This window comes from Cervus canadensis, chromosome 13 (assembly GCF_019320065.1).
Source record: "Cervus canadensis isolate Bull #8, Minnesota chromosome 13, ASM1932006v1, whole genome shotgun sequence".
Classification (NCBI taxonomy): domain Eukaryota; kingdom Metazoa; phylum Chordata; class Mammalia; order Artiodactyla; family Cervidae; genus Cervus; species Cervus canadensis.
In genome coordinates, this window is record NC_057398.1 from 219,971 (window position 1) to 245,858 (window position 25,888).

The following is a 25,888-nucleotide window of genomic DNA, read 5'->3' on the forward strand; positions in this document are numbered from 1 at the left end:
CCCCTGCAGAAGCCACATGAGAGAGCACTGCCCACGCGCCCACTCCCGCTGGTCAGCACTCATCTAGCTGGCCCTGGAGGTCAGGGCGCTCTTCCCGTTTCACAGATGAGGAAACTGAAGCTCCAAGGCTTCAGTCTTTTGATGGCGTCACATGCAGAGGAATGGGTGGGGTTGAGCTTCACATCTAAGTTTTCGACCGCAAGCCCTGCCCTTTCTGCTGCACCACAGGGCCTTCCTAAAGCATTTCCCCACTCTGATATTCAGGACCTTCTCTTTGTTGAAATCCCCATCCATCCTACCAGAGTGTAAATACAGCTATGAAAATACATTGCTGTGTGTTTGTTTGTCTTGCTTTTACTGAGAGCATCAGAGCAAGCACACAGGGGGTGCCCAGCCCAGGATGCGCCACGTTCCCTCCTCCTCATCACCTGGTCCTCCGTCTGCTCTCCTCCCCATGCTCGGTGCTCCCGCAGGGTTTCTCAACCCCCCCACCTTCCCTCAGCATCCTTGCTGCTCCTTCAGACCTCAGCAGCCAATCCTGTACCTCCAGCCTCTCGTTGCCAAGTAACAAGCTTCCTACATTGCATTAGAATCTCCATGACAACCAGTATTGCCAAAAGGGAGAGAAAAAGAAGTTAGGTGGTGGTTGGAGGAGGTGGTGAGACCTTGTGTTCTGGGACATCCACGCAGCGGTCACTTGCTTGCTCTCAGGGCCCCCAGAGAGGTCACAAATAGCCTGGGCCAGAACCTAGGAGACAGTCACGAGGCCGATGTCAGCATGTGCGGCTGGAGGGTCTCCTCGGGGACGTTCCCTCAAGGTCCCAGGAGGAGAGTCACGGGCATTCGTTTAGGTGGAGTGAGGCAGGGCCCATGAGCACATTTCTGTGGGCAGAGCAGAAGGCAGCGGATTTTGCTGCTCGAGGGAGGGAGGGGTTTGGGGAGGATGTGGGGAGGCAGTGAGGGAGAGGAGGGAGGAGGGAGAGGAGGGAGGAGGTCGTGAGGGGGAGGAGGGAGGAGGACATGAGGAGCCTAGGTCCCCGGGCTGGAGCTTGCCCTGGCTTTTCCACCTGCCTGTCCAAGGGCCTGACGGGGTTACCATGGGGCTCGGCTCGAAAACCACCTGGATGACAAGTCAGGGGGCAGTCTCAGAAAGGGGAGGGACTAAAAGAAAGGGGGGGCCTGGGCAGGCCAGGGCACTGAGGAACAGCGGACGGACCCTGGGGAGAACAGGCCTGCTGTGCTGCCTGTGGGCCCGCCCTAGGCTCTCTCCGCACCCCCCAGCAGGCCAGACGGGCCCGTCGCTGGTGCTCCCCAAGGGAGGAAGGCCCTCCCAGCCTCAGACCCTAACCCCCCGAGGCCCAGCAGCGTGCCTTCTTCCCTGTGTTCGGGGGCAGGCAGAGCAGACTGGGGTCTGCCCCCCACGTTTCTGCCTCCAGCTCTGCCCCCTTGCTCAGCCTGACTACCTGACCATGGTTGAAGTTCCAGGCCCCCCACAGAGGCTGCACCCACCCCCACCCCCCCATGGCTGCACCAGGACCTGGGGGAAGGGTGCTGAGAGTCAGACTGGGGAGCCAGGCTGGATGTGGCTTTCAGAACAGCGTCTGCAGTGTGTAACTGAGTTCTCCTACAAACCCCCCCTTGGACCTGGTAATCCCCTTTCCAGAAGTGCAGCCGGAAGCCGTCATCCGAGGCCCCAGCAGAGCTGGCCTGGGTGTTCATCAGAGTCTTACACAAAATGGTAGGAAACCGGAAACCTCCAAATGGTTAGGGACACTGGGGTGATGAGCCAGTTTTGTCCAATGCAGTCACAGAAGTTTATCAGTGATTCACAACAATGTTTATGGAAAACATCTGAAGGTTTTTAAATGAAAAGTAAAAAATGCTTACTACATAGTAAGTGAAAAGAAATAAAATGTATGTATAGTATCATCACAATTCTACGATGTCTATGGGTATAAGCATGAATTGTAAGAAGCCTGGAAGAAACCAAGACATATAAAAAGGCCAATGTCAGCTAGTAAGGCATATAGAAGCTGTAAAGGACAAGGAAGCCTGGTGTGCTGCAGTCCACGGGGCTGCAAAGAGTCGGACAGTACTGAGTGACTGAACAACAAAAGGCCTGTAGGGAACGGACACTTTCTTCTTTATATTTTTGTCGGTTTTTCCAAGTTTTTTCTAATGAGCATGTTACTTTCATTATAAGAACTAACCTTTTAAAAGCACTTCCCTTGGGCTACCACATGAAGTGTTTTTCACTCTTGCTTTAGACTAAATGCTCATGTCCCCAAGATCTTATGTTGAAATCCTAGCTTCAAGGTGATGGTGGGAAGAGCTGGGGTCCTTGGTATGTGGTTAGGTCATGAATGGGATCAGTGTCCCCGGAAAGAGCCCCCCGAGAGCCCCCCTCACCCCACCTTCCACACGAGGACATACTGAGAATACAGGGCCCACCAGATGCCGAATCTGCTGGCTCCTTGACCTTGAACTTCCAGCCTCCAGAAGCATGAAGAATAAAGTTCTGTTGTTTATAAGCCCCGCCCCACCCCGTCTATGATATGCTGTGAAAGCAGGCAGGATGTGCTAAGACACACATTATCTCATTTCATGTTTAGAGCAGCTCAGTTATGTCCATCCCCCCCTCATTTTTCAGATGAAACAACCAAAGTTTGGAGAGTTTAAGTGACTTTCCCAAAGCCACACAGTTTATAAACAGCAGAACCAGACCCTAAACAACACTCCAAAACAGTTACTGAAAGTCCAAGCTGTCGTCCAGGGTGAGTGGTGATCTGTGTGGCTGTGGGTTTCTGATCTGACAGTGCGAAAGCTCACCCGTCCGCTCTCCGTCTGTGGCCTCGGCTGGCCTGGGAGCCTCTGCTCTGCCAGTTGGGCAGCCCCAGTCCAGCTCCTGAGCTAGCCATCTTGGGGGGGCCCTGCCCGGAGCCCCTGTGCCAGGAGGAGTGGACAGTGGCGGGGGCCCTGGGCCTGGGCAGGGTGGTGGCGGCTGCTCCAGGGTCTGCCCCCAAGTAGTGAGAGACTAAGAGGGGGTCCCCCCGCTCCCACCAACGCGGGTCTCCTGCAAGCTTGCCAGCCAGCCTGCTGGGCCTGGTGGACCCTGGGCCCTGGGGTGCCAAGCTCTGGGAACCTCACGGCTCTGGGCCCATCCTTTGAGGCCGGGTGGGGGGACCGCGGGGGAGGGGAACCTCTCATGCAGCCTGGCACCCGCACCTCTGGCGACAGCCAGGCCAGCCCCTCCTCTGTGCGTGACTCCTGCACGGATGTGCTGCTGCTGGAATGCAGGTGGTCCCAACGTGGGGGCGTCATCAGCAGGAGTGACTGGAGCGTGGTCAGTGTGGCCCAGAAGGGGCCTGGGATGCACTCTGCACCGGTGGCCGGTCCCCCCCACCCCGCTGCTCTGGAGGACAGCAGCATGGAGCCTGACTCCCCACGCCTGACTTCACCCCAACTCCCAGATGGCGCCGCGGATACCCGTGTGTGAACAGCACTGGAATCTGGGCACAGGGCTGACCCTGGGCCGCCACCAACACCCCACACCTGCCCTCGCCCTCCCCTTGAGGTCTCTGCTTGGGTAACCAGCCCAAGGCCACGTGCCTTGGCAGGTGGCTTAATGGCACATCACAGGGGCTCTCCCTGGTGGGTTTGCATCCCGCCCCTCCAAAGGCCTCGGTGTGGCTGGTGCTCAGACCAGGTACCAGCCCACACTGCAGGGGCAGGGTCTCCAGTGGTGGGCTTTCAGAGAGGCCCGGAGTCCCCCAGACCCCGCCTGCCCCAGCCCAGTGGCCCTGGACCTCAGGGCCTGGAAGAAGTAAGTGGGCTTGTTGGGTGATGTCGCCTGCATCTGCCTGGCTGGACAGGCAACCCTGGGCCTGGGGCTGAGAGCAGACGGGGAGGGGGAGGGTGGCGGGGATAAACCGCCAGACCGTGGTGGGCCGGCTCGTGGCAGGGGTGGGCGGCTCGAGGCATGGGCAGGCGCGGGCCTACACGGCTCCAGTTCGGGGTGCCGGGGCAGGTGGGGGGCCTTGGGCTCCCCTCCCCCAGGCTCCTCTCCATCTGCTGCCTGGCCCGTCTGGAAGCCAGGCCTCTGCTGACCGACTGAATCAGGGGGCGTGACGTGGGAGGGAGGAGGGGTGGGTGCAGCAGGGCTGTCGTGGGCACCTCCCAGGGCCTGGCACCCGCAGCCTCATGAATCATGCTCCAGACACCCATCTGCGTTATGGGGGGGAGCTGCTGCTGCTGGGAGCCTCCCCAAGGGGTCTCGGCGCGGGGCTGCGTGCTGAGTGGGGCTGTCCGTGGGCCCCCCGCCGGCTCAGCGGCTCCGCTCCCTGGATTTGTGGGACAGTTTTAAGTCATGGATTTTCACCAGCACGAAGTCATTTCTTTTGGCCGATTGGTTGAAAAGGAGCCGGTGGTCCTGGCAGTAGAGCCGTCTGTGGGGATTGGGTCAGTGGGACGTGCGCCCCCGACACACACACACCCTCAGCTGTGGCTCAGGGTGCCTGTGCTCAGTGGGCCTCTCTCTTAGAGGCCAGGGAAGCAGCCCCCCAGTGGGGACAGACATCCTCTGAACTCTGAACAGGGAGGGTGGGCGTTGGAGCCTGGGGGAGCTCCTGGCCAGACAGATGGAGGGGGCGCGGCCAGCCTGCGTCCGCGTGTCTGGATCCAAGCTCGCCCAGGGCCGAGCTGGCGGGGAGCCCTCTCTGGGGGGCGGGGGCGGCGTTGCCCCAGGAGGCAGGTCCAAGCAGTGCAGCCTTGGGAGCCGACCTGGGGCCAGGCTGGGCCTGCGAGGTGCTGTTGGCACCAACGGGACCACTCACTGTGACTGCCCGGATGCTGACCTGGTTCCTGTGACCCAGGAGGACCAGAGCTGGCCCTGTTCTTCCTCTGTGAGGACTTGGTGCCACGGGGCCAGAAAGAAGACCAGGCTGCAGTTCTCAGGCTAAAGGGATTCCCACGGGCCTGGCAGCACCGGGCTCTCGGGGTGGAGACGTGGACGGGCTGAGGGGCTCCACTGCTCAGGGCCAGTCGGGCCCAGCTCTGAGCCAGGAGCCAGCTGGGCGGGCGCAGGGCCCCGGGCGCCCCCACTGGGTCCCAGCCTCCTCCAGCCCCCAGGGTTGGCCTATGCCTGAAAGTGATGGCACTGTGGCAGCTTGTCCTTCCTGTCCTCCCCACGCTGAGAGGGGCACGGCCTTCTCCGCCAGGGCCAGACTCAGTTGAATGCCCCGCCTGGTTTGCCTGAGCCCGAAGCCAGGTCTGGAGGCCAAGGGGAAGTTGGGGCGCCGCGTGGCTGTGCCCCCGGGGCTGCAGGAGAAGCACACAGGATCACGTGATGCTGCGCCTGCCTGTGCGGGACTGAACATGCGGACGCTGAAGTCTGAGCTGTGGCTGCAGTACTCAGCGGTCTGGAGCCCTGCTTGGTGGTGGTCAGCCTGTTGCTTCTGCCGGTTGGCGTGTGGCTCAGCCCTGTGCCCGAGGCCAAGTTCAGCCACTCAGGCCACATCTGTGATCATCCCCAGGACACACGTCTGTGTCTGGGGCTGTTCCCACGGCCATGTGCCAGGGCCTTGCACTTGTACCACGACTGGAAATCACAGTTTTCAGGAGACAGTAAACTTGACAGCAACCGACATTAACTGATTTAATTTGCATCTCCTTCAGTCTCATGAAGCCCTTTGTTTTTGTTGTGTTCTGGCCAACCGTATCACTTTATGAATTTCTTGTTTGATCCTTAGGCCCCTGCTCCTAGGGGGTGTTTGCTCTTGATCCATTTGATGGAGCCCCCGGAGGGAAGGTGTGGACTCCTCGTCCCTCACCCGAGTGGCGAGTGTGTTTGCAGTTTACTGGCGGCCTGAACCTAGGGAAAGGGCTTTCCTGTCCCCCGGGGACTTTAATTCTATGCACTCCAACCTCTCAGCATCCTCCTTCAGGATTCCTGCCTTCGGCACGATGCTGTAAGGCTTTTCCCACAACAGTTATGGGAGCATCCGTGCCTGTGCTCTGCTAATTGTTGCATGATTCATTTCTACACTGAGCTCTTTCCTCTGGAGTTGACTGTGTGTCTTTGTAGCCGACTTCAAACTTCCTTTGAAATGAAAGTAATTTAATTGGTCAATTAATTCGTTAGCATGCTGGGGAAGATATGGGAGAGAGGGGGTGACTCACAGATTGGGGTCCAAGAGAGAAGGACAGGTGCTGGTGGCAGAGGCTGCCTAGAGGGCTCCACCTTTATCTCAGGGTGGGACCCTCGTCTCTGAGGCCAGAGGAGGGGCAGGAGGAACGGTTGCCTGGGGCAGAGGTGGGTAGGGAAGGGGCTAGAGAGGAAGGCTGTGGGCTGGGTGCCCACATCTCCAGGGACGCATGGGTGGGCACAGCAGGAAGGAGCCGGGAGAGGGGGCATTGATGCCAGGCAGGTGCCAGCTGGGCGCCAGGAGCCTGGCCAGGATGGGTGCAGGCAGGCTGTGACCACGGGGGGCTGCCTGCCGTCAGGCTGGTGGGATCTGGAGCTGACGCCCCAGGGCCATATCCAGGGGAAGGTAGGCGTCCGGCAAAGAGGCCATAGCAGAAGCCAGCTGAGGGCAGGGAGTCAGTTCCGCGGGGGCAGAGCATTCTGGACTCGGTGCGAGAAGAGATTGAAGACAGGGGCCTGCCCCCATCTGTGGCCAGGCCCCGGGACAAGCTTAAACCGCCTGTTCGCACAGCACGTCTCAGTGCGTGGGCACTTTCTCCTGCGTTTGCAAGAGGCAGAGGGTCCTCCCTGAGCCGGGTGGGCAGCCAGGACGCGACCGAGGGGCGCCAGTGCCCCCAGGACAGGGCCTCACAGTCTCCCGTCCTCTCTCCACAGGTCAGTAGCCTTGCCACAGGCCCGCCAGCCATGGACGGTACAGCCAGCCTGAGCGCCGCGGGCCGCCCCCAGCACTCCTCCGCCATCCCCATGCCCCGCGCTGCCTCACAGAGCAGGACCCAGACCCCAGCATCATCGCCCCAGCTGCGGCCGCGCCAGGCCGGCCTGGCCCTGAGCCCCCAGCGGGCGGTCTCCCCAAGACTAGGCAAGACCAGCGGCCCTTCCAGGGGATCGTCCCCTAAGGCGCCCCGGGGGAGAGGCTCCCCCAAGGCCGCGGGGGCACCGAGGGAGCTGTCTGTGGGGGTGGGGGCTCCCAACGGCTCTCCTTGGAGCAGCCCCCACGTGGCCCCCAAGGCCACCCTGGCCAGCCGGGCCAGGTCGAGACGAGCTGGAGAGACACGGGACACCCCAGGGCAGAAGAAGGGGGCCCAGGAAGGGACTGTGAACCGCCAGACCCGCGGCAGGAGCCCCTCCCGGGCCAGCTTTCACGGAGACACTCAGTTACCGGGCACTCCCGAAGTGCGAAAGCCCTCCAGCCACCCAGGGAAAGATCAGAGAGATGTTCCAGGCACAAGTCACGGGACACCCAGGCCTCTGGAACCTGAACCCCGGGCGGCTTCGGGGCCTCCCTCCCCGGCCTGCAGCCCCGTGCAGAGCCCACGCCCGGGCCCAGGGGCTGTCAGCTTCGGCTCGGCCCACCCGCACGGCCAGCCCGTCACGGCCACCGTGGCCCCCTTCCGGTACAGGTAAGCTGCTGGGGGATAGCAGGGGGATGGAGCCCGGACTCGGGGGGTCATGGAGGGGAGGTGCCGGCGGAGAGAACAAAATGTGTGGGGGGAGTGCAGGGCCAGGGGTGGGACCCTAAGGGGTGCCCAGACCCAACTCTGGGCACGCCACGAGACACAGGTCTGGAGGGGGTGCCCCCAGCATGCTTACTTCTTCGAGGACAGGTGTCAGGGTGTCATGCAGCCGAGGCAGTTAGCTACAGTCTCACCTGACTCACCTGGGCCAGCCACCGCTGAGCGAGGCCCTCCCTCCATGGTCGTGAAATCCCCACGGACCCCCGGCAGCCCCCACGTGGCCTGTGTGCATACCCGGGGGGACCGGCTTCTGACATCGGCACCATCAGCGGGGGCTGGGCCACCCTTCACCCCAGCACAGCCAACAAGCCGAGCTGCCAGCTCTCTTCAGACACTGCAAGTGGAGCTCAGAGATGTGCTTCCGTCACCTGTCCTTCCTTAGCAAAAACATATACCTCTAGTCTGAAACGGCCACCTTTAAATAAGCAGCATTCTAGTTACCAAGTATGGCACAGTTTCGAGATGCTTGAATGCAAATGAAGTGCCTTCCCTGACTAAGCAGACTTCCTGGGGTTTTCCTCTGGGCTGATTCCAGGACGAGCTCACCCACAGTTTGGGTGGAGGAGCTCCCTGAATGCTGGGTCCCCCAGGTGGGAGCAGCTGGGATGGGAGAGGAGGGTGCATGTTCACACGAAGCCAGAAGTGTGGCTTGACCCCTGAAAAGTCTTGGGCTCCCCTGTTGCATGTAACAGACAGCTGGGCCGGGACAGGGGCACGCCCCCTCTCAGTAGCCCAGCCTTCTGCCGGGTACTGCACTCAGTTACAGGCTCCACAGTCTAAAAGGGCATTGGTGCGAGGAAACCACACTGAGAGGAAGCCTGCCAGGGCGGTGAGGGACCCCAGAAGCCCTGAAGGGTGGTTGCCGGCGAGGAAGCTGTTTGCCCTGGAGAAGGGCGGCTGAGGCGGGCGCGAGGCCTGCTCTGAGGAACGTGAAGGGCTGTCGTGTGTGCGATGAATTAACATTTACTTGGTGCAGCTCCAAAGTGATAAGTCCGCGTCATGGTGTCTACAAGTTAGCAAGAACTTTCCAGCGACGGAAGAGGCTCAGATTACCCACCGGCTGTGAGCCCCCAGCAAGTCTCCTGTGGGGACCCCGCCCCTGGGGGCGCCCCGGCGCAGCCCGCACGGCCCCCCATGTGCTTCTGGAATTGATTCTCAAGGCGGTCAGGCCTGTCCTGGGACTGGTCCTCTCCCCGCCCATGAGCCGCGTCCCTACGACTCTGGGGCCTGCGTCTCCTCCCGGAGTGCCTTCGCGCTGATCGTCTTTGGGGAAATGTGTCTCTGACTCCACGGTTCCAGATTTTACATTATCTACCCTTCGGGCCCCCTGGCAGATGTAGAATCTGACTTTTTCCAAAGAGGTCAACTCTTTTCCTCTGAACATCTCCGTGCGACCTAAACAGACATTTTCCTCCGCTCAGGACACCATTGTGTTTTAAACAGAAAAGTGTCCTGACACCTCAGCAGGGATCTTCATGTCCCACCTCTCAGACCGTTTCAGGCCCGTGTTAGGGTTACAGGAGGGTTGTGGTTCAAAAGGAAGCCTGGGACCAGTGGGCACCCCTCCCGAGCAGCGCTGGGCCGCGTGGCGAGGATATGTGTCTGCCCCCAGGGGTCACAGACACCCTGTTTCCACGGAGACCTTCCCGCACCCCACAGCCTGCCTCTGCACAGCGCCAGCCCGTCACAGAAGCCGCGGGTCTCAGGCTCCACATCCCCAGGCCCCTCCTGCTCCTCCAGGGAATGAAGCGGTGGTATTTTCCCCTGCCTCCTTGGAAGGTGTCCCTTCCCCACAGCCCGGACAGCTGCCCCAGACACACAGGACAGACATGGCAGAGACGGCCTCGGTCTGCTCTGCATGCTCTGGTCCTGCCCACCTGCTTCCCTCGTCTCTGCCCTCACCCTTCTCTCTCCACAGAAAAGAGCCCAGGCCTGAGGGTGAGGTTAGGGTGAAAGTTAGTGTGAGGGCGACGGTTTGGTGAGGGTTTAGGAGACACTGCGATAGCAGTCTCTCGAGGGTCAGGCATGGGTTTTCTTTTCTCTGGTTCAACTTTCAACCAATGTCCCACATAGACGGTGCCATCCATTCCAGCTGGGATCACTGGGGGACGCAGGGCGTGGCCATGTGGGGTGGAGGAGGTGAAAGTGTGCTGCTCCTGAGGTCAGAGCCCTGAGACTGCCTTCCCCACTGCCCAGGGTGGGCGCCTTGTCCCGTGCACCCCCTCTCGCCCTTGCTCACAAGAACAGTGACAATGTGACAGCCAGGTACTCCTATTCACTGCCCTGGCCCCTGACAACTGGGTAGGGGTGCTCAGCTCTGTGTGTGTGTGTGTGTGTGTGTGTGTAGTGTGTGTGTGGTGTGTCTGTATGTGTGTGTGGTGTGTCTGTGTGTGGTATATGTGTATGTGGCGTCTGTGTGGTGTGTGTGATGTGTGTCTGTGTGTGTGTGGTGTTTGTGGTGTGTGTGTGTGTGTGGTGTGTGTGTGGTGTGTGTGTGTGGTGTGTGTGTGTGTGGGGTGTGTGTGTGTAGGGTGTGTGTGTGGTGTGTGTGTGTGTGTGTGTGTGGTGTGTGTGTCTGTGTGTGGTGTGTCTGTGTGTGGTATATGTGTATGTGGCATCTGTGTGTGTATGTGTGGTGTGTCTTTGTGTGTGTTGTGTTTGTGGTGTGTGGCGTGTGTGTGGCGTGTGTGGCGTGTGTGATGTGTGTCTGTGTGTGTGTTGTGTTTGTGGTGTGTGGTGTGGTGTGTGTCTGTGTGTGTGTGGTGTTTGTGGTGTGTGTGTGTGTGGTGTGTGTGTGGTGTGTGTGTGTGTGGTGTGTGGTGTTTGTGGTGTGTGTGTGTGTGGTGTGTGTGTGGTGTGTGTGTGTGTGGTGTGTGTGTGGTGTGTGTGTGTGTGGCGTGTGTGGTGTGTGTGATGTGTGTCTGTGTGTGTGTTGTGTTTGTGGTGCTGTGGTGGTGTGTGTGTCCTGTGTGTGGCGTGTATGTGTGTGGTGTGTGTGGTGTGTGTGTGGTGTGTGTGGTGTGTGTGTGTGGTGTGTGTGTGTGTGTGGTGTGTGTGTGTGGTGTGTGTGTGGTGTGTGGTGTGTGTGTGGTGTGTGTGGCATGTGTGTGTGTGGCGTGTGTGGTGTGTATGTGTGTGTGTGTGTGGTGTGTGTGTGTGGTGTGTGTGGTGTGTGTGTGGTGTGTGGTGTGTGTGTGGTGTGTGTGGCGTGTGTGTGTGTGGTGTGTGTGTGTGGCGTGCGTGTGGGGTGTGTGGTGTGTGTGGGTGTGTGTGGCGTGTGGTGTGGTGGTGTGGTGGTGTGGCGTGTGTGTGTGTGGTGTGGTGTGTGGTGTGTGTGGCGTGTATGTGTGTGGTGTGTGTGGTGTGTGTGTGGTGTGTGTGGTGTGTGTGTGTGTGGTGTGTGTGTGTGTGGTGTGTGTGTGTGGTGTGTGTGTGGTGTGTGGTGTGTGTGTGGTGTGTGTGGCATGTGTGTGTGTGGCGTGTGTGGTGTGTGTGGTGTGTGTGTGGTGTGTGGTGTGTGTGTGGTGTGTGTGGCATGTGTGTGTGTGGCGTGTGTGGTGTGTATGTGTGTGTGTGTGTGTGTGTGTGTGTGTGTGGTGTTACATTACTCAGCCCTCACCTAGTCTCACCAGTACACTGCGCCCCCTCCAGAAAAGCGCAGGTTTATGCTCGATTTCCATAAACTTCGAAGGCAGCACGCGGCAGGTGCTCCCAGCAAGGTGAGTCCCCCTGCTCCCTCTGAGCCCGCCCAGTCCCCAGCGCAGGGCCTGCAGACCCACAAGGGCCCTGGCTGCCTGCGGGAGTTTGCCGGCCAGCAAACGCCCCCACAGCCCCAGACTCTCAGGCGAGTCTGGGCCTGGAGGGCATCTCCTTAGCCATGGACCCAGTGAGGCCGGGAGAGAGGAGGTCCCTCTGGTCTCTGACCCGCTCAGGTCACCCCAAAGCTGAGACCGGTCAAGCCTGGACAGGGAGGCAGCCCCCGCCCCACGACCCAGGCCAGCCATCGATTCCTCCTCCTGCTCACACGTCCCGCCAGCCCCTCAAGCTGCCAAAGGGCCCATTTAGCTGGAGACTCAGCAGGGGCAGGCGGCTAGGAAAGCCCGGGGAATTGCCTGTAATAGAAGTTCCCGGAGCCTTTGTTCCTGGGAGGACTGTACCCAGGGGTTGTGCTCGGAGGCCTGTGTGCACTTGGGAGCTGGTGCTTGGAGACCGTGCCCTTCCTCTCCACCGCCAGGTTGGGCCCAGGCCAGGTTGGGCCCAGTGAGGACTCCACCCTCGGGGGTCACAGAGACCCAGCTGGGCCCTCCCCACCGCCTGCTCCATCCTCCTCAGCCATGAGCTCTCCGGAGGGGTCAGTGGCCTCCGCTTCAGAGCACGGCCCTCCCGCAGGTTCACAGGGCGGCCTGGGGGCAGGGACCTTGGCAGGACACAGGCCCCCAGGCCAGGGTTACTCAGAGTCCCTCTGCCTCACGGTGATTCATGGTCCAGGGACTCTGGGACCCTGAGGGGTGACTGGCGTCAGGCGGCCCCCTGCCCTCAGGTGCCCCTGGCCTAACTGCCAAAAAGGCCTGCTGCCCACCCCCGGGGGGGCGGGGGGAGGCGTATATGCCCATCGGGGGTCCCGGCCCTGGGCGGGCACAGCAGAAGGGAAGGCCCGGGCTCCAAGGGGAGAGGCTGGAGGCCAGGGCGACCTCCACCGTGAGTGACCCCGTTCTCTGTCCTGCAGGGTCCAAGCCGACCCGGAGCCGGGCCCCCTCCACCAGGGCAGCTGGGCCTCTGACGGCTACTCCAGCCCCGCTGGCGGCGCTGAGGAGAAACTCTCGAGCCTGGGTAAGTGCTCTGGGGCGGGGCTTCCTCCGGGGTGGGGGGGGAGGGGGGGGAGGGGGTGCAGGAGGCGCTTCATCTGGGGCGGGCGAGGCTCCCTCTGGAGGCGGGGTTTCATCGGGGGAGGGGCTCCCTCTTCGGGCAGAGTCGGAGCGCCGAGGAGGTGAGAGGAGCCCGCCCCAGAGGCCTGTGGGCTTCAGGACGCGGTAACCAGGAGACCGTGCGGGCTGTCTCTACATCTGCAGAGCTGCCAGTGTAATGGCTTCCTCATGCTTGTGCCACACCGCCAGGGCGTGGCATCGTCAGCCCAGGAGTGGGGAGAGGACTCACTCACTATATCTGGGAGCCCTAGGCTGCTTGGCCAGAAGGCCCCTCACCATCTCTAGCGGCAGTGTCTGGTGGAGGGCAGGCGGGGTTCTCCACGGTGCGAGGTGCAGGGCAGCTTTGCGAAGTGGGCTTCACAAAGAGAAGAAGCCCCTTCACAAAGGAAGAGAGCCCCCCACCTCCTGCAAGCCTCCTGGGCAGCGGGCAAGGCTCTCCGCCTTGTGGTCAGTGTCCACCTCCGCCAAGGACACTGCAGGCTCTTTGACGGGTGGGATGGGGAGACACTTGGGGTCTGCCTATGCTTTGTGGGGGGCCTGTCCTCTGAGCCTGAAGAAACGGAGATGAGAGGAAGGGAAGGGAGTCTAGAGGGCCGCACTCACTCATCACTGCTCTCATTCAACCAACAAACCATCAGGGCGGCTCTGTGCAGCAGGGAGAGGCTTTCCATGACGACGTGCCCCCAAGCAGGGTGCTGGGTGCCGCCTTTGTTTGTCCCAACTGGGTCCACCGCCAGCTGCTCCTTCCGCATCTGCCCTGGGCAGTGTGGGGGTGTCCACGCCTGTGCCCTGGCCCTCCGCACGCCCACCGGGTGTGCCAGGGAGACCTGGCACTGGTCCCATTTGCTGACACACCCCTTGGTTGCTGACATGCAGACATTGCCAGAGTCTCCATTGGATCTTAATTTGGGAAACAGGGCCAGAGTCCCCAGTGCCTGCATATGAGGCCATGTGGGAGAGGACCAGGAGGGTGACCCCAAGATCGGCATACTTCATGCATGTGCAAGTACTGAGCGGGCAGGGAATGGCAGGGTCTTCTCTCATCCTCACGCCGCTTGTCCACGGGTCACTGGGGCACGCGCCTCTGCCCCTGGCCTCTTCCGCGAGGCTGATTTGCATTTCTCCTCCCTCTCTTGTTGAGCTGACTCCATCTTTAAGCCATACTCAGTTGTTCACACCTTGTAGGTTTAGGAGAGAAAACCCCAGATCTGGCACTTCCTCCCAGGGCAGGGGGGAGCCGGGACACCGCCTTGGGGCTCCTAGGCAGCCACACGCCACCCTCCACCAACTCTCCCGGGATCCTCAGGCTGGATCTGGGTCTCTGGGCTGCAGAGGCCTTGGGCTCAAAAGGTGCTGAGGGTCACAGCCCTAATAGACGGCGTGTGCGTGCTGAGTCGCTTCTGTTGTGTCCAACTCTTTGCGAGTCCGTGGACTGTATCCTGCCAGGCTCCTCTGTCCATGGCATTCTCCAGGGAAGAATACTGGAGTGGGTTGCCATTTCCTCTCCAGGGGATCTTCCCCACACAGGGATTGAACCCATATCTCTTTACATCTCCTGTATTGGCAGGAAGGTTCTTTAGCACTACCACTACTTGGGAAGCCCTTACGGACAGTGAGGCTACGCTAACAGACGGTAGCCTCACCCAAATGTGGCCTCATTTTCGCCAGGAAGAAAGGCTCAGGGAGGGAGGGTGACCTGCTTAAAGCGGCGTCTGTGGTTCATGAGTAGCTGAGCTAACACCAGGTCCGCTGCCTCAACTCCCCGGACACAGGGAGGACCAAATGCTGATGACAGCTGCTGTTTATTGAGCACCTACTGTGTGCAGAGCAGAGCACCGGGTGCTCCCCACGATGTCCCTCGTAAGCACATGACACACGCTTCATCGGGGGAGTGCTGCTCTGCTGTAGGCAGGGGGCTCAGAGAGGTTCTGCAAAAAGCTTTTCTGAGGACGCGCAGCGAGGGCTGCCGGGACTGGAGTCCAGGCCCCGCCTTCCCACGTGCTGCTGGCTCAGCTGGGCTTTCCTCACCTCCGCCAGTGGGACAGTCCCTGACCCCGGCCCTAGTCCAGCCCAAACGCCACTGGCTCTGCATCCCAAGCCTGTTTTGTTTGCGCTAGGCTAACCCCCCTTCCCACCCGCCTTCCCACCCTCTGGGGACTTTAAGGCCGGGTGTGTGTCCCAGCCATCTGTGAAGAGAGGATGCACAGACAATCGACGGGAAGCACAGCCCATGCTCCAGGCAGGCGGTGTGGGCTGTGGTCTCGGGGGCAGGGCTTCCGTGGGGCCGGAGGGATGTGGAGGTGGGGACCCAGGGCCCCGCTGGGCATCGCGGCCTTGCCTTTGCTGGCTCTGCAGCCTTGGGCTGGTTCCTGGTCCCCCTGTGCCTCCGTGATGACAGCCACACCAGCTTCCAAGGGCTTCATGGGGCTAAAAGGCACCCGCATAGGCAAAGCCTTGAGAAGCTTTGCCCAGCACACAGAGCCACTCAGCACATGCTGACCTGCTGCTGCAGCTTGGTGGGACAGACCGGGGGGGCGTGCTCCTAAGGTGCCCACCTTCCAGGTGGCGGGGCGGGGGGGTGGGGATATCCCAAGGTGGTCCAGCCAGGATTGGAGCCCAGCTTTCAGAGGTCACACTCTAGGCCGTCCCAGCCGTGACCTCACTGCAGGGTTGCAGGGGACAGTCCGGGTCCTGGACACCCAGGGAGGCTGCACAGTTGTGAGATGGCCAGGGAGGCGGAGCCGGGCTCGGGGAGGGCCAGGGAGGGAGAGGCTGGAGCGGTGAAGTCACTGAGGAAGCCGGCGGGGAGGAGAGATGGAAAACCCGAGGGATCTGGACTCTGTCTCTTTGCGGGGAGGGAGGAGCCTGGGGGATTCTGGAATGGGACTTGGCTCCAGGCAGGGGGCTCAGCCCATTTCAGTGGAGGGTCAGAATCAGCAGAGGCCGGGCAGCTTGGGCCCCCAGACCACTCCCACTCTAGAAGGAACATCAGGGGTTCTCAGGTGTTTGCACCCATGAGTACAGAGTAGGCAAGGCCTGGCTTCCCTGTTTCCTGTTCTGGCCAAGAACGCGGGGCTCTGTGTTATCCACCTCCAGAGAGTTATACCCAGTGACCCAATTTTTATTCAGCACCGAGCACATGTCAGGCTCTGCTCTAGACACTTGGGTACATCCAGGGACAAAACAGGCACAAACTCTGCCCTGTGGGGCTTCTGTGGCCATGGAGCTGTGCAGTGTTCAGCCTGTGCAACTGCACATGAGCTGCATGGAGGCCCCGAAGTGAAGCCCCAGCTCTGGAGTGTGCGAACATCTCAGCAAGCAAGGGCAGAGCTCTGGTTTTGGGAAGCCCCCTGAGGATACGAGCAGTGGCCGTCTTCAGTGTGGGGAAGCGTGGTGGGAGGGAAGGTGCTCACTGCCCGCCGTGGTCTTTCTTGAGGCTGCAGCCTGGTCCCTGTGTCCCGAGCCTGTCTGTCCTGGACTAGGCTCCTCTCAGCATGGCTTTGAGATCCAGCCTCCGGCCTCAGATGAACTGGTGCTCATTCCTCTGCAAGCTGCGGGCAGATCTCAAGGGTGAGGGTGCTTACTGAGGGGTGGTGGGCCGGGTCACTTGTGGTCTCTCCAGACCAGACCACTCTGCCCAACCTCGGGACAGTTTTCCAGGGAGCAGGGGGACAGCTAGGAATCCCAGCTGGGGTGGGCGCTGTTTGGTAGATCCTTACCACCATCCATCCTTCTGTGACTGGTGGAAAGACCTCGCCTCCGGGGTTGTCCTGAAGACTCAGCTTCACAGGGCTTTGCCCCTCCTGCATCCCAGCAAAGGCAGGCCAGTCTTCTTCCCAGCTGCTGGGGAGACCAGGCGGATGAAGAGCCCTCCCAGCCAATGACGGGCGAGGCTTCAGTCCCTCCCTGGGCACCACTGAATGGGCAGAAACGGGTGTAGAGCATCTGCCGCCCACAGCTCCCCACCCCTGTGAGGAGAGGGTTAGGGTCCCTGCTGAGAGACTCCCCATGAGAAGACAGCCCTCAGTCCAACCAGAAGGAGCTCTGGGAGACACCGTGGAGTGAGGGGACCTGGACACGGTGACCAGGAGGGTTAAGGACTGAGAACCACCCTCGGTTGTAACATTCATTCCCCGCGCATCCTTCAAGGGGCAGGAGGAATCCAAACCCCGCCTTCCTGGGTCTCCAGGGGTGCGGCCAGAGCTTCAGAGCGAGCTGAAGATGACTGCAGGGTCAAGGCAGAGGGCGGGCAGGTGCGGGGCCACCCCAGGCCCGGGGTTGTCCTTGCCCTGAGAGCCGGCTCTGGGGGCAGAAGGATTCAGGTCACAGTGGGAGGGATCTCCAGCCGGAGGGGCTTGGCCCTGGGGTGGAGTGGGCAGCCCCGGGTCCACAGTCCAGGGAGGAGCTGCACCCCGTGAGCTGCATGCTTCCTCCCTGGGAGGCTGGGCCTCCGCGGAGCTGAGGGGGTGGGGGTACAGGACGGAAGCATCTGGGATGAGATCAGACTCATGTGGGAAGGCTGAGTCCCTGGCCCCTCTCCTGTGGGTATTCCGGACATTCGCAGGGCGGTTTATAAGTGCCAAGGGGTCGTACCATCATTGAGATAGGAGCCCCACTGCACTTTTCTGTTATGTTTAATGCCTAGTCTAAAACTAACAAAGCTCCGGTAAAACACAGAGGTGCCACCTGAGAAGCATGGGAGGGGAGTGTCCCTGCAGATAGGAAGAGGCAGGCTTGTTAGCTCAACCAGTCCATCAGCCCAGATCCACGTCGGCCAAGGCTTCTCCTTTCTATTGGTGCTGGCTTCAATTTTTTGGCATCAAGGACCTCTTTCAGAACCTGATGGACCCTATGTTACGTCTCCCAGCGAGATGAACGTATTCACGCACAACTTGGCCATCTGATGGTTGTTTTATGGACTTTCTGTATCCAGTTGCTGAGCACTGACTAACAGATTCTGCTTTGTTGGCGGTGAGGTCATCACAGGGCTGCCAGACCACCTGGGTTTGGCCCAGTGTTTCCTTCATCTGGCTTTTGGGTTTCATGGCCCACAGCGAGGTAATAGGGTTCCGTGTAAGAGCACCAGTTCTGCCCTAAAGCAGAAAACTGAGTAAAGATGTCTTTGAGGTTCCTCTGAGCATTGTGGTTCAATGATCTTAGAATAGCCAACCCTGCACGGACGGGTCAGAGAGGCCTGTAGGTTCCCCTGCACAGAGGACACACCCACACATGTGGTTCATGCGTCTCCATCCCACACGACCGCACACAGCCAGCAGACGCGCCGGCCCCACCTCCTGCCTGGAGTTCCTGCCACCAGCCCCCCCGCCCCCCGCAGCCTGCAGTTGCTATGACAACCGATGGCTGGTCCTGGTCTCAGGATGCTGTACCTGGGCCTCATGGAGCTCCTCTGGGACCCAGTATGCAATGGACGTGCCAGCAGGTGTGTGGGGGACGGTTGCCATGGCAACACACAAGCCAAGCCCACATGGGAGACATCGCCTTCTTACCTGGTCTCCCTGTCAGCTGGGAGCTGGCCTCTGACTTCACTCAAGTCCAGTTTCAGACTGAGACCTGGATCAGGTGCTTCCTCCCGCCCCTCCAGCTGGAAGCCCACCCCCACTTCCAGCTGACCTCTTCCTGATCAGCCGAAGTGCAGAGAAGGGAGGCGTTCTCTTAAGGCCATGCCGCGAGCCCTGAAGGGAACCCAGGGCCCCAGCATTTGAGAACAGGGAAGCCTCCAAGGGTCCTGGATGGTTAGGGCTGCCAGGTCCCCCGGAACTGACCAGGACCCCAGGACAGAGGTCCTGTGGCTGAGCCACGAAGGGACCTTGGTGCTGAGCATGGAGGAGGAGAACTCCACCCTGCCGCCACCCGGGATTCTGCGGGCCAGGCTGAGTGTGACTGCAGGCCTGGGCCTGGCAGACCCCAGGCAGGCGGGACGGGCGACCAGGCCCTAGGGGACACCTGGACAGGTAGGAGGGGCGGGGCCTCCTTCCCAATGCCCATACCCCCTGCGGGGCCCCGGCCTCCTACCCCACCAGGACGCTGAGTTTTCTGCTATGGGGCGCCACACTTCTTGGGATCACATGCAATTGTTCAGTAAGTCCCCAGGACAGCAGGAACTGGCTGCTGTCCAGGCAGACGTGAATGCCCCAGCCTGTGTTCAAATCCCGATCCCCACGGCAGCCTGCAGGGTGGTCCTGGTTAAGCGTATTTCTCGTAAAACAAAGACAATGGCAGCCCCAGATTTGGAGGATTTGATGGAACACGCCCACCATGGGTCTCAGGGAGTCCGTGGCAACAGCAGGTGCCCAGTGGCAGTAAGACCCCTGGCCCGCAGCTCACAGGCATCCACGGCCCTTGCTAACTGCCACAGAGGAGAGGCGCGGTCAGTGCAGGCAGCAGAAGTGTATTTCTCATGGCTCTAGAGGCTGGGAAGTCCAAGGTCAGAGTGCTGGCCATTTCAGTTCCTGGCGGGAGCTCTCGTCTTGGGGACAACCATCTTCTTGCTCTGTCTGCACACAGCTCAGAAGAAGCAAGCACCCTGGTGCCTCTACTTATAATGCACAAGTGACCCACCCTTGTAACCTAATGACCTCCCGAATGCCCTATCTCCAAGCACATCACACTGGGGATCAGTTTCAGTTTATGAATTTGGGGGGACATCAACACAGTCTGTAATGGGGGGCTTACAATTTAGCTGGAGGGAAAGAACCTCTCTGCCTTGGATATGACTGGGCAGGATTTGTCCAAACAGCCCCCTGACTATAATAGGTAGAGAGGAAAGTTCAAGATCAGTGTGGGATGCAGTCAGAGAAGGCTTCCTAGAGGAGGCGGCCCTGAGGCTGGGCCTTGAAGGGTGAATTGGAGTTGAATTCATATACGAGAAGGCATTGGGAAGAAGGGCAGACATAGGTGGGATTCAGCCTGGACCAGAGGGTGAGTAGGAGGGCATCAGAGCCAGGCTCCAAGTCTGCCTGTTGGTTGGCAATGCCCTCCACAGTGGTCGATAACCAGGGTGGGCGGCGGGGCGGGGAACAGTCCTTCCCTGGGAGGCCGTTGGGTCACCGAGTCAGAGCTGGGCACCTCTGCCCACCATTGTGGAGTTCTGGCTTTACGCGGGGTCCTGGCTGCCTGCTCAGAGGAGGAAGGGAGCCCCAGTGTCTGGCTGTGCAGGCCGGGCGCCCCCACCGAGGAGTGGAGGGCCGGTGTTCTAGCCCGGGGTCAGGACAGCTGGCAGGCATTCGGCAGACAGAACAAGGGGCCACAGCCCAGCGCCAGTCACCTTCCCTCCCAGGTCAGCAGCCCTCCAGCCACGGTCCCCATCCTGGAGGCCTGCACACCCTGAGCAGCCAGCCCCTGAGGGGACCCACACCTTCCCGGCCCAGGAGAGCCCTACCCTCCAGGGGGGCTCCTGCCTCAGCCTCGGGCCTTGGGGCCTCCCTGGCCCAGCCCCCACGTCACACGACAGAAGGCTCAACCCCCATCGGCGTGCCGGCCCAGGACGGGTGCGTTCCCAGGAACTGGGGCACCCCACCCTCCAGCAGTCTTCCCTGAGACGCCAGGCCAGAGGCACACGGGGACCACGGCCCTGGCTCCACCCCCAGCCTTCTGTTTCCTGGGCCCCATCTTTCCCAACACAGGCTGACAGCAAACCTCTCTTCTGGGCCCCCACCCCTGACCTTGAGTCCTTGAGAAAATCCCCCAACCCCAAAGTTCAGAAAGCCCCCAGGCCAGGGAGGCTCAGCCAGGGCCCCGCAGAGTCCACAGAAATGTCTTAGGCCCTGGACAGCTGAGGCTGGGAGGAAGCGAGTGGGTCAGTCTGGGAGGGCTTCCTGGACGAGGTGTGAGCCAGCTGGTGCTCCCACGCTGGATCACTGCGTCCACCGGCTGCTTTTCTCTTGTAGCAGGAGGCAGTCCACCCGCCCTGGAGGGCGGGACTGCCCAGGGCAGGAGGAGACGTGAGGACTTCTTGCCCACTCGTACCAGAGGCCCCCGAGGTATGCAGGGCAGAGGCGGGGAAGGAGAGGGTCTCAGCTGTGACCCATCCCAAGGTCACAAGGATGGGAGCTTCCTGCAGGGGCAGGGAGGGGGACTGCTGGCCCCCGAGGCCCAGGGTTGCAGGGACCAGAGGGAAGGTGTGGCTGGGAGCTGTCCCGGGGCCTGGCTGCCGTTCCGGCCCAGCTGCGCTGTCTCTCACCACGGGCACCAGAGGTCACCGCTGTTGACAGCCGCACACATCTGCTCTGAGTCACGCACCCGTTCACTCTGCTCGTCATTCACTAAGCATTCCTGAGAGCCCACTGTGCGCAAAGGGCCGCAGTGGGTTCTGGGAAAAGCTCATGGTCGGTACAGCAGCCGAGGGTGGATCCTCAGGAATCACAGACGGGTGGATGAAGGCTGCTGACAGGATGCCAGGAAATTATCACATCGGCTGCAGAAAAGTGCGTGGGGAGTCAGGAGAGGCGTGCAGAGGCGGGCCCGCGGCCGCAGGAAGGGCTGGGAAACAGAGGGCCTGGTCCTCTCCCGAGGGTTTCCTGACCTTGATTCACAGTAGCCCTGCGCCCAGAGCCACGCAGGCCACAGTCCCCGGAGTGGTCTAGGCCCCTCTCTCTTCCACATGCCCGCTTCTGCTCCAGCGGCGACTCCCACGGCTTCAGTGCGTGCCCAGAGTCGGCCACTCCTCCCCGCCGCCCAGGCGCCCGCCCGCCCCGAGCCACTGTATTCCCTCCCCTCAATTTTTGCAGCCCTGTCTGCCCGGGAGCCCAGCCCAGAAGCCATGGCACCCTCCCCAGGGGAGCTGCCCATGCGGGTCCTCTGCCTCAAGCCTGCCGGGGCTCCCACCTCACTGAGCCAAAGCTGAGTGGTGACCACCGCGGCTTCGTCACGTCCTGACCCTGACCCTGTCCTCCTCTCCATCAGACGAGCCTCTGATCCCTCAGTGCTCCAGACACACCAGGCACACCCTGTCCCGGGGCCTTTCATGGGCTGTTCCCACTGCCTGGAAATGTCTTCCCCAGACACCCAGAGACTGAGCCCTCTCTCTGGATCCTTCCTCAAACATGCCTCCTCAGCTCAGCCTCCCTGGGTCACCCAGTCACACGCTCACCGCCCGCCCTCAGCTGCTTGACGCACCCCATCCCGAGTCTGTTCCTTCTCCTCAGCACTTCTCAGTAGCTAGCCTCCGGCCTGTCGCCTGTTCCTCCTGTTTGACTGGCCGTCCCAGGAGGACACGTTTCTATCTGCCGTGTCCCCCGCCCATCCCAGCGCCTGTCAGGGCGGCCTTCAGAGGCACTGGGCAGGCGTGAGGGGCGGGGGCTGGCTGTCCATCGGCAGATGAGACTCCGCTCCGCGCCGTGCGGCCTCCAGGCTGCCTTTGGGTGTGTTCTGGATGCTCAGAAAGTCCCTGCTGAGGGGGAAGGACACGGGGTGGGGTGACACAGCGGGGACAAGGGCAGAAGGACGCGGGCATCAGTGGCTGGAGGGCTTTCCACAAAGGCGGGGAGTTGGGAGGGGATGAGCTCAGCACAGGGATGGCAGGGCCCCTGAAAGGTGGGGCTGGCCCCCCAGGTCCCGCAACGGTGGGCGCAGGAGTCGGCAGAACGCCCCCTCTGCTCAGCCCTCAGCCCATGAGGAGCTGAGTGTGGACTCACCGCCCGCTCCCGTACCTGAGTCCCTCTTCTCCCAAGGTCACCCTTCAAGGTCAGTCAGGTGGGGGCATCCTAGCCCTTCCCAGCAGGGACCCCCTGTCAGACTGAGGGGCAGGGCCTGTGGCTCCTGGTTACCGGTGGGAGACGGAGCATCACACCGCGTGCCTGTCCCTGGCTGGGTGCCTGTGTCTCCATTCTTCAAATTGCTCTACGGTAGTGGTCAGCAGATGCGTCAGCCCACTCCCCCCACCCTGACTGCAGAGACTGCCATGCCGTGGCAGATAGGAGGGAGAGGATGAGCAGTCTGGGGGCCTGGAGATAGATGGGGGGGGCATCATGATTGCAAATCAGCCTCCTTTCCACATCCCCTCTGGAGCCAGGGAAGGGCCCAGTCCCCTCCACCGGCCTCCGCGCCGTCCGCACCCACTCCCACCCAGCTGGGCCTCCGCCTCCCCGCACAGCCCCTCGCCGTGGCCCCTCTGTGGCCCTGCCCGGCTGCTCATCCTGTCGAGTGGGCAGATACTGGGAGGGCCCCAGGCTGGCGCTGGGGTGCGTGACGGGGCAGGAGCCTCTCTTTTTAGGAACTACTCGAAGAAGCAATCTGCATGTATTGGCTTTATCGACTGATGCTGGAATGGCTGTTGCCACGGCAGCGAGCACTCCCACTGCAGTGGAGGATGATGGGAAACTCAGGGGCTGTGAAAGGAATAGGGAGCACAGAGGGAGGGAGCGTCTGTAAATTCCAGGACGATGGTTTAAAGACACCTCCCCAAGGCCGTGGCGAGACCCTTCAGAGAAGGACAGGGGAAGGGGGGCGGGCAGACAGGCAGGGGACCAGCCCCATGGAGTCAGCACTGAATCGGCCCAGGAGAGGATGCAGAAGTGTTTTCCGTCTTGTAGATTGACAGGTGGTGCTTCACACAGAGGGAGGGGGAGGCAGGCTCGTGTGTTCCTTCTGGAAAACACTCTCTTCTGGAAGAAGGTGAGATTTCAGGAGCTGATTATTGAGGGAAGGGAACGGACTTGGGGTCCGGGGCACATGACGCCCCTTGAGAGGAGACACAGGGGAATAGAGAGAGGGCAGGGACCAAGCTGAAATGCAGGAGCCGATGAGTGAGTGAGGGCAGCAAGGAAGTGGCAGGGGGCACCGACCAGGAGGGCAGTGGGTGGAGCAGCTCCCGAGACCAGGCGGGGAGGAGGGGACCCGCAGACGGGGTGCAGAGGGCCAGCCTCTGTCCACAGCGGCACCCAGGCTGGGACGGGCCACAGCGCCAGCCCGCCCGGTCTGCCTCGGAGGAGACGGAGTCCAAGTGCAGGACAGCACAGAGCAGCAGGCAGACAGTCACCTGGGGCAGCAGGGAACAGTGTCCCCAGGTTCTCGAGCTGCTGGTTTTAGGGATGGTAAGACCCCCTCATGACCGAATTCGCTGTGTCGTGTGCAGGCTAGAGAAGACCTCTGGGTGAGGCTGGGGACTTGGGAGGCCGTTGTGATTTCAGGAAGAGTGGTAGGCTTGTCACCCAGACCTTTGGCGCCTACGGTGGGACTGGCTCCATCCTCCAGCTGGGAGGGTCCGGGCTTGAGCAGGGTGTCTCCCGTATGCCCAGGCGGGGGGAAGAACTTCCGACCAGCCTCCTCCTCTGCGCAGGCCCCGAGGCCTGTCTGCACGGTGCCCTCTGCCTCGGGACCATCTAGTGAACTCGCACCCACTCTGCCCCCCACCCCGCTGCTGGGCACCCCCTCCTCCGGCTCCCTGCCCCCCTGGTCTGAACCCTTCCCTACTTTCGCCGATCCTACTGCAGGAAGCTTCCGAGAGGTCCTTCACGTGTTCTCCCACCTGCCACACCCACTCACATGTATGGGGGACCGCCTAAGTAGGTGCTGGAGCTCGGGGTCACAGCAGTAGGGTGATGTGGGGCCTGCCCCCGGGTTCAGAGCCCCCTCAGTCCTCCTGGAAAGAGCACTGCGCACCTCTGTCCGCCAGTGCGGGACACGCCGCTGGGCCTGGGTGCTGTTTCCCAGGAACAGGAGCAGCCTAGTCCAAGTCTCGTTTGTTATTCTGCGGGTTCTGCCAGACATTGAGCTCCCTGAGGGCAGCACTGCCATCTTTCTCTGATTCTCCAAGTCCCAGTCAAGGGTCCACGTCTCTCAGCAAATGCCCTTCTGCCTGAGGCGTCTGTGCTCAGTCTGTGGCCAGCGCATCCACGCTGCCACAGTCCTTGGACCTGCAGGCTTTACGTGTCTCAGTCAGGCCCCGGGACCCTGCCAGCACCCAGGAGCCACGCAAGGAGCAGGCCCCGAGCACTGCACTCGGGCCTCCAAAGCCATGTCACCATCTGGTCCACCAAGGTGCAGGGAGTCAAGCTCCATCTGAGCGCGGGGGAGCTGGCGTGGGGGGCGGCGGACAGACACGTACACAGATGCCTCTGGCACAGGCAATCGGTGCCTCGCTAGCTGAGCTGAGCTGAGCAAGGGCCAGGAGAGTGGGGGCAGCAGGAGCCGCAAAGTCTGAGGGCGCCTGGGGCTGCAGAGACGGAGGGTGGGGATGGGGTGGCTCCCCGGGACCCCCCCTTCCTCCCGTCCCTCTCACTCCTGCCTGAGGACTGTTTGCTCAGGCAGTTTGGTCCTGACCAGGGAGTCTGGGCAGTGTCGCGTCTCCTGAGGGCCAGTCCTCGCTGGGGCCAGCCCCATCAACCCTCAGTCTCCATCCCTCCACACCGCCCTCTTCCCGAGGCGGGTGGGGGCGGCTAGGAAAACATCTTTTTATTGGCCTTGCAGCCCCCACCACTGCTCCGGCAGGCGAGGGGCCAGAGCCGACCCCTCCTGGTGCCCTGGGCTTGATGGAGCACATCCCAGGTCCAGTCCCTTTACCTCTGAGGCCGGTACTATAGTCCCCGGAGAGATGCCAGAGATCCAGGGGCTGCAGTGACTTTGACAAGGTCACGCAGTCAGACCCAGACGTCAAGGTCAGCCCCCTTCTCCAGCGCTCGGAGGCCCCTCCCCAGTCCACGAGGCCAGTCTCTCCAAGCCGCCCCCGGCCCCGTCGTACGGAGGCGTCCCCACCTCAGGAGGGCAACCTTGAGCCTCGCAGAGGACGGGAGGTGGGGCGGGAGTGTCCCAGACGTGGGGGCGGGGAGCCAGCGCCCCGACACGGCTTCTCCACCCGTCCCAGCGTCTCCCCCAGGCCCGCTCAGCCCACTGTCCCTCCGAGTCCCGAGCCGCCCAGCCTTAGTCCCCTTTACCTGCACCCCCCACCGCCTCAGCAGACCCTCCCACCGCCCCCGCCCCCCGGGCGCGGCAGGGGACCACCGTGCCCCAGATCCTGCCCGCCCTGCGCCGAAAGCGAGGAGAAAACCGGGTCGAATCCCTCATCCCCACACCCCTCCGCCCCTGGATCTCGGCTGCAGACACCACCCCCTCCCGAGCCAGAAATAGACTCTCGCGCCCAGCTCCGCGCGCGCGCACAGCCCTCCCCTCCGCCGCCCTCCTCCTCCTTCCTGCGCCCCGAGTCGCAGCCCGCAGCCTCCGCTCCCGCTGGCGGGCGGCTCACGGCCCGCGGGACCCACCGGCCGGGCAGGCAGGGGCCCGGGATCCGCGCC

General features: G+C 61.7%; 1 protein-coding gene across 12 annotated transcripts in view; it reads left to right on the top strand.

Moving 5' to 3' along the window:
• The window catches only part of NAV1 (neuron navigator 1), a 189,995-nt gene that overhangs the window by 46,456 nt on the left and 117,651 nt on the right, over positions 1-25,888 (top strand). For 7 of the 12 annotated variants that reach the window (XM_043485224.1, XM_043485225.1, XM_043485226.1 and 4 more), the window contains exons 2-4: positions 6,857-7,602; positions 12,443-12,546; positions 20,549-20,641. In XM_043485224.1, the coding sequence (XP_043341159.1) occupies positions 6,887-7,602; positions 12,443-12,546; positions 20,549-20,641 (913 nt within the window). In that variant the 5' untranslated portion in view covers positions 6,857-6,886. Of the gene's footprint in view, positions 1-6,853; positions 7,603-12,442; positions 12,547-20,548; positions 20,642-25,888 lie in introns of all 12 variants that reach the window. The other 5 variants (XM_043485227.1, XM_043485228.1, XM_043485223.1 and 2 more) reach the window with 2 other exon arrangements.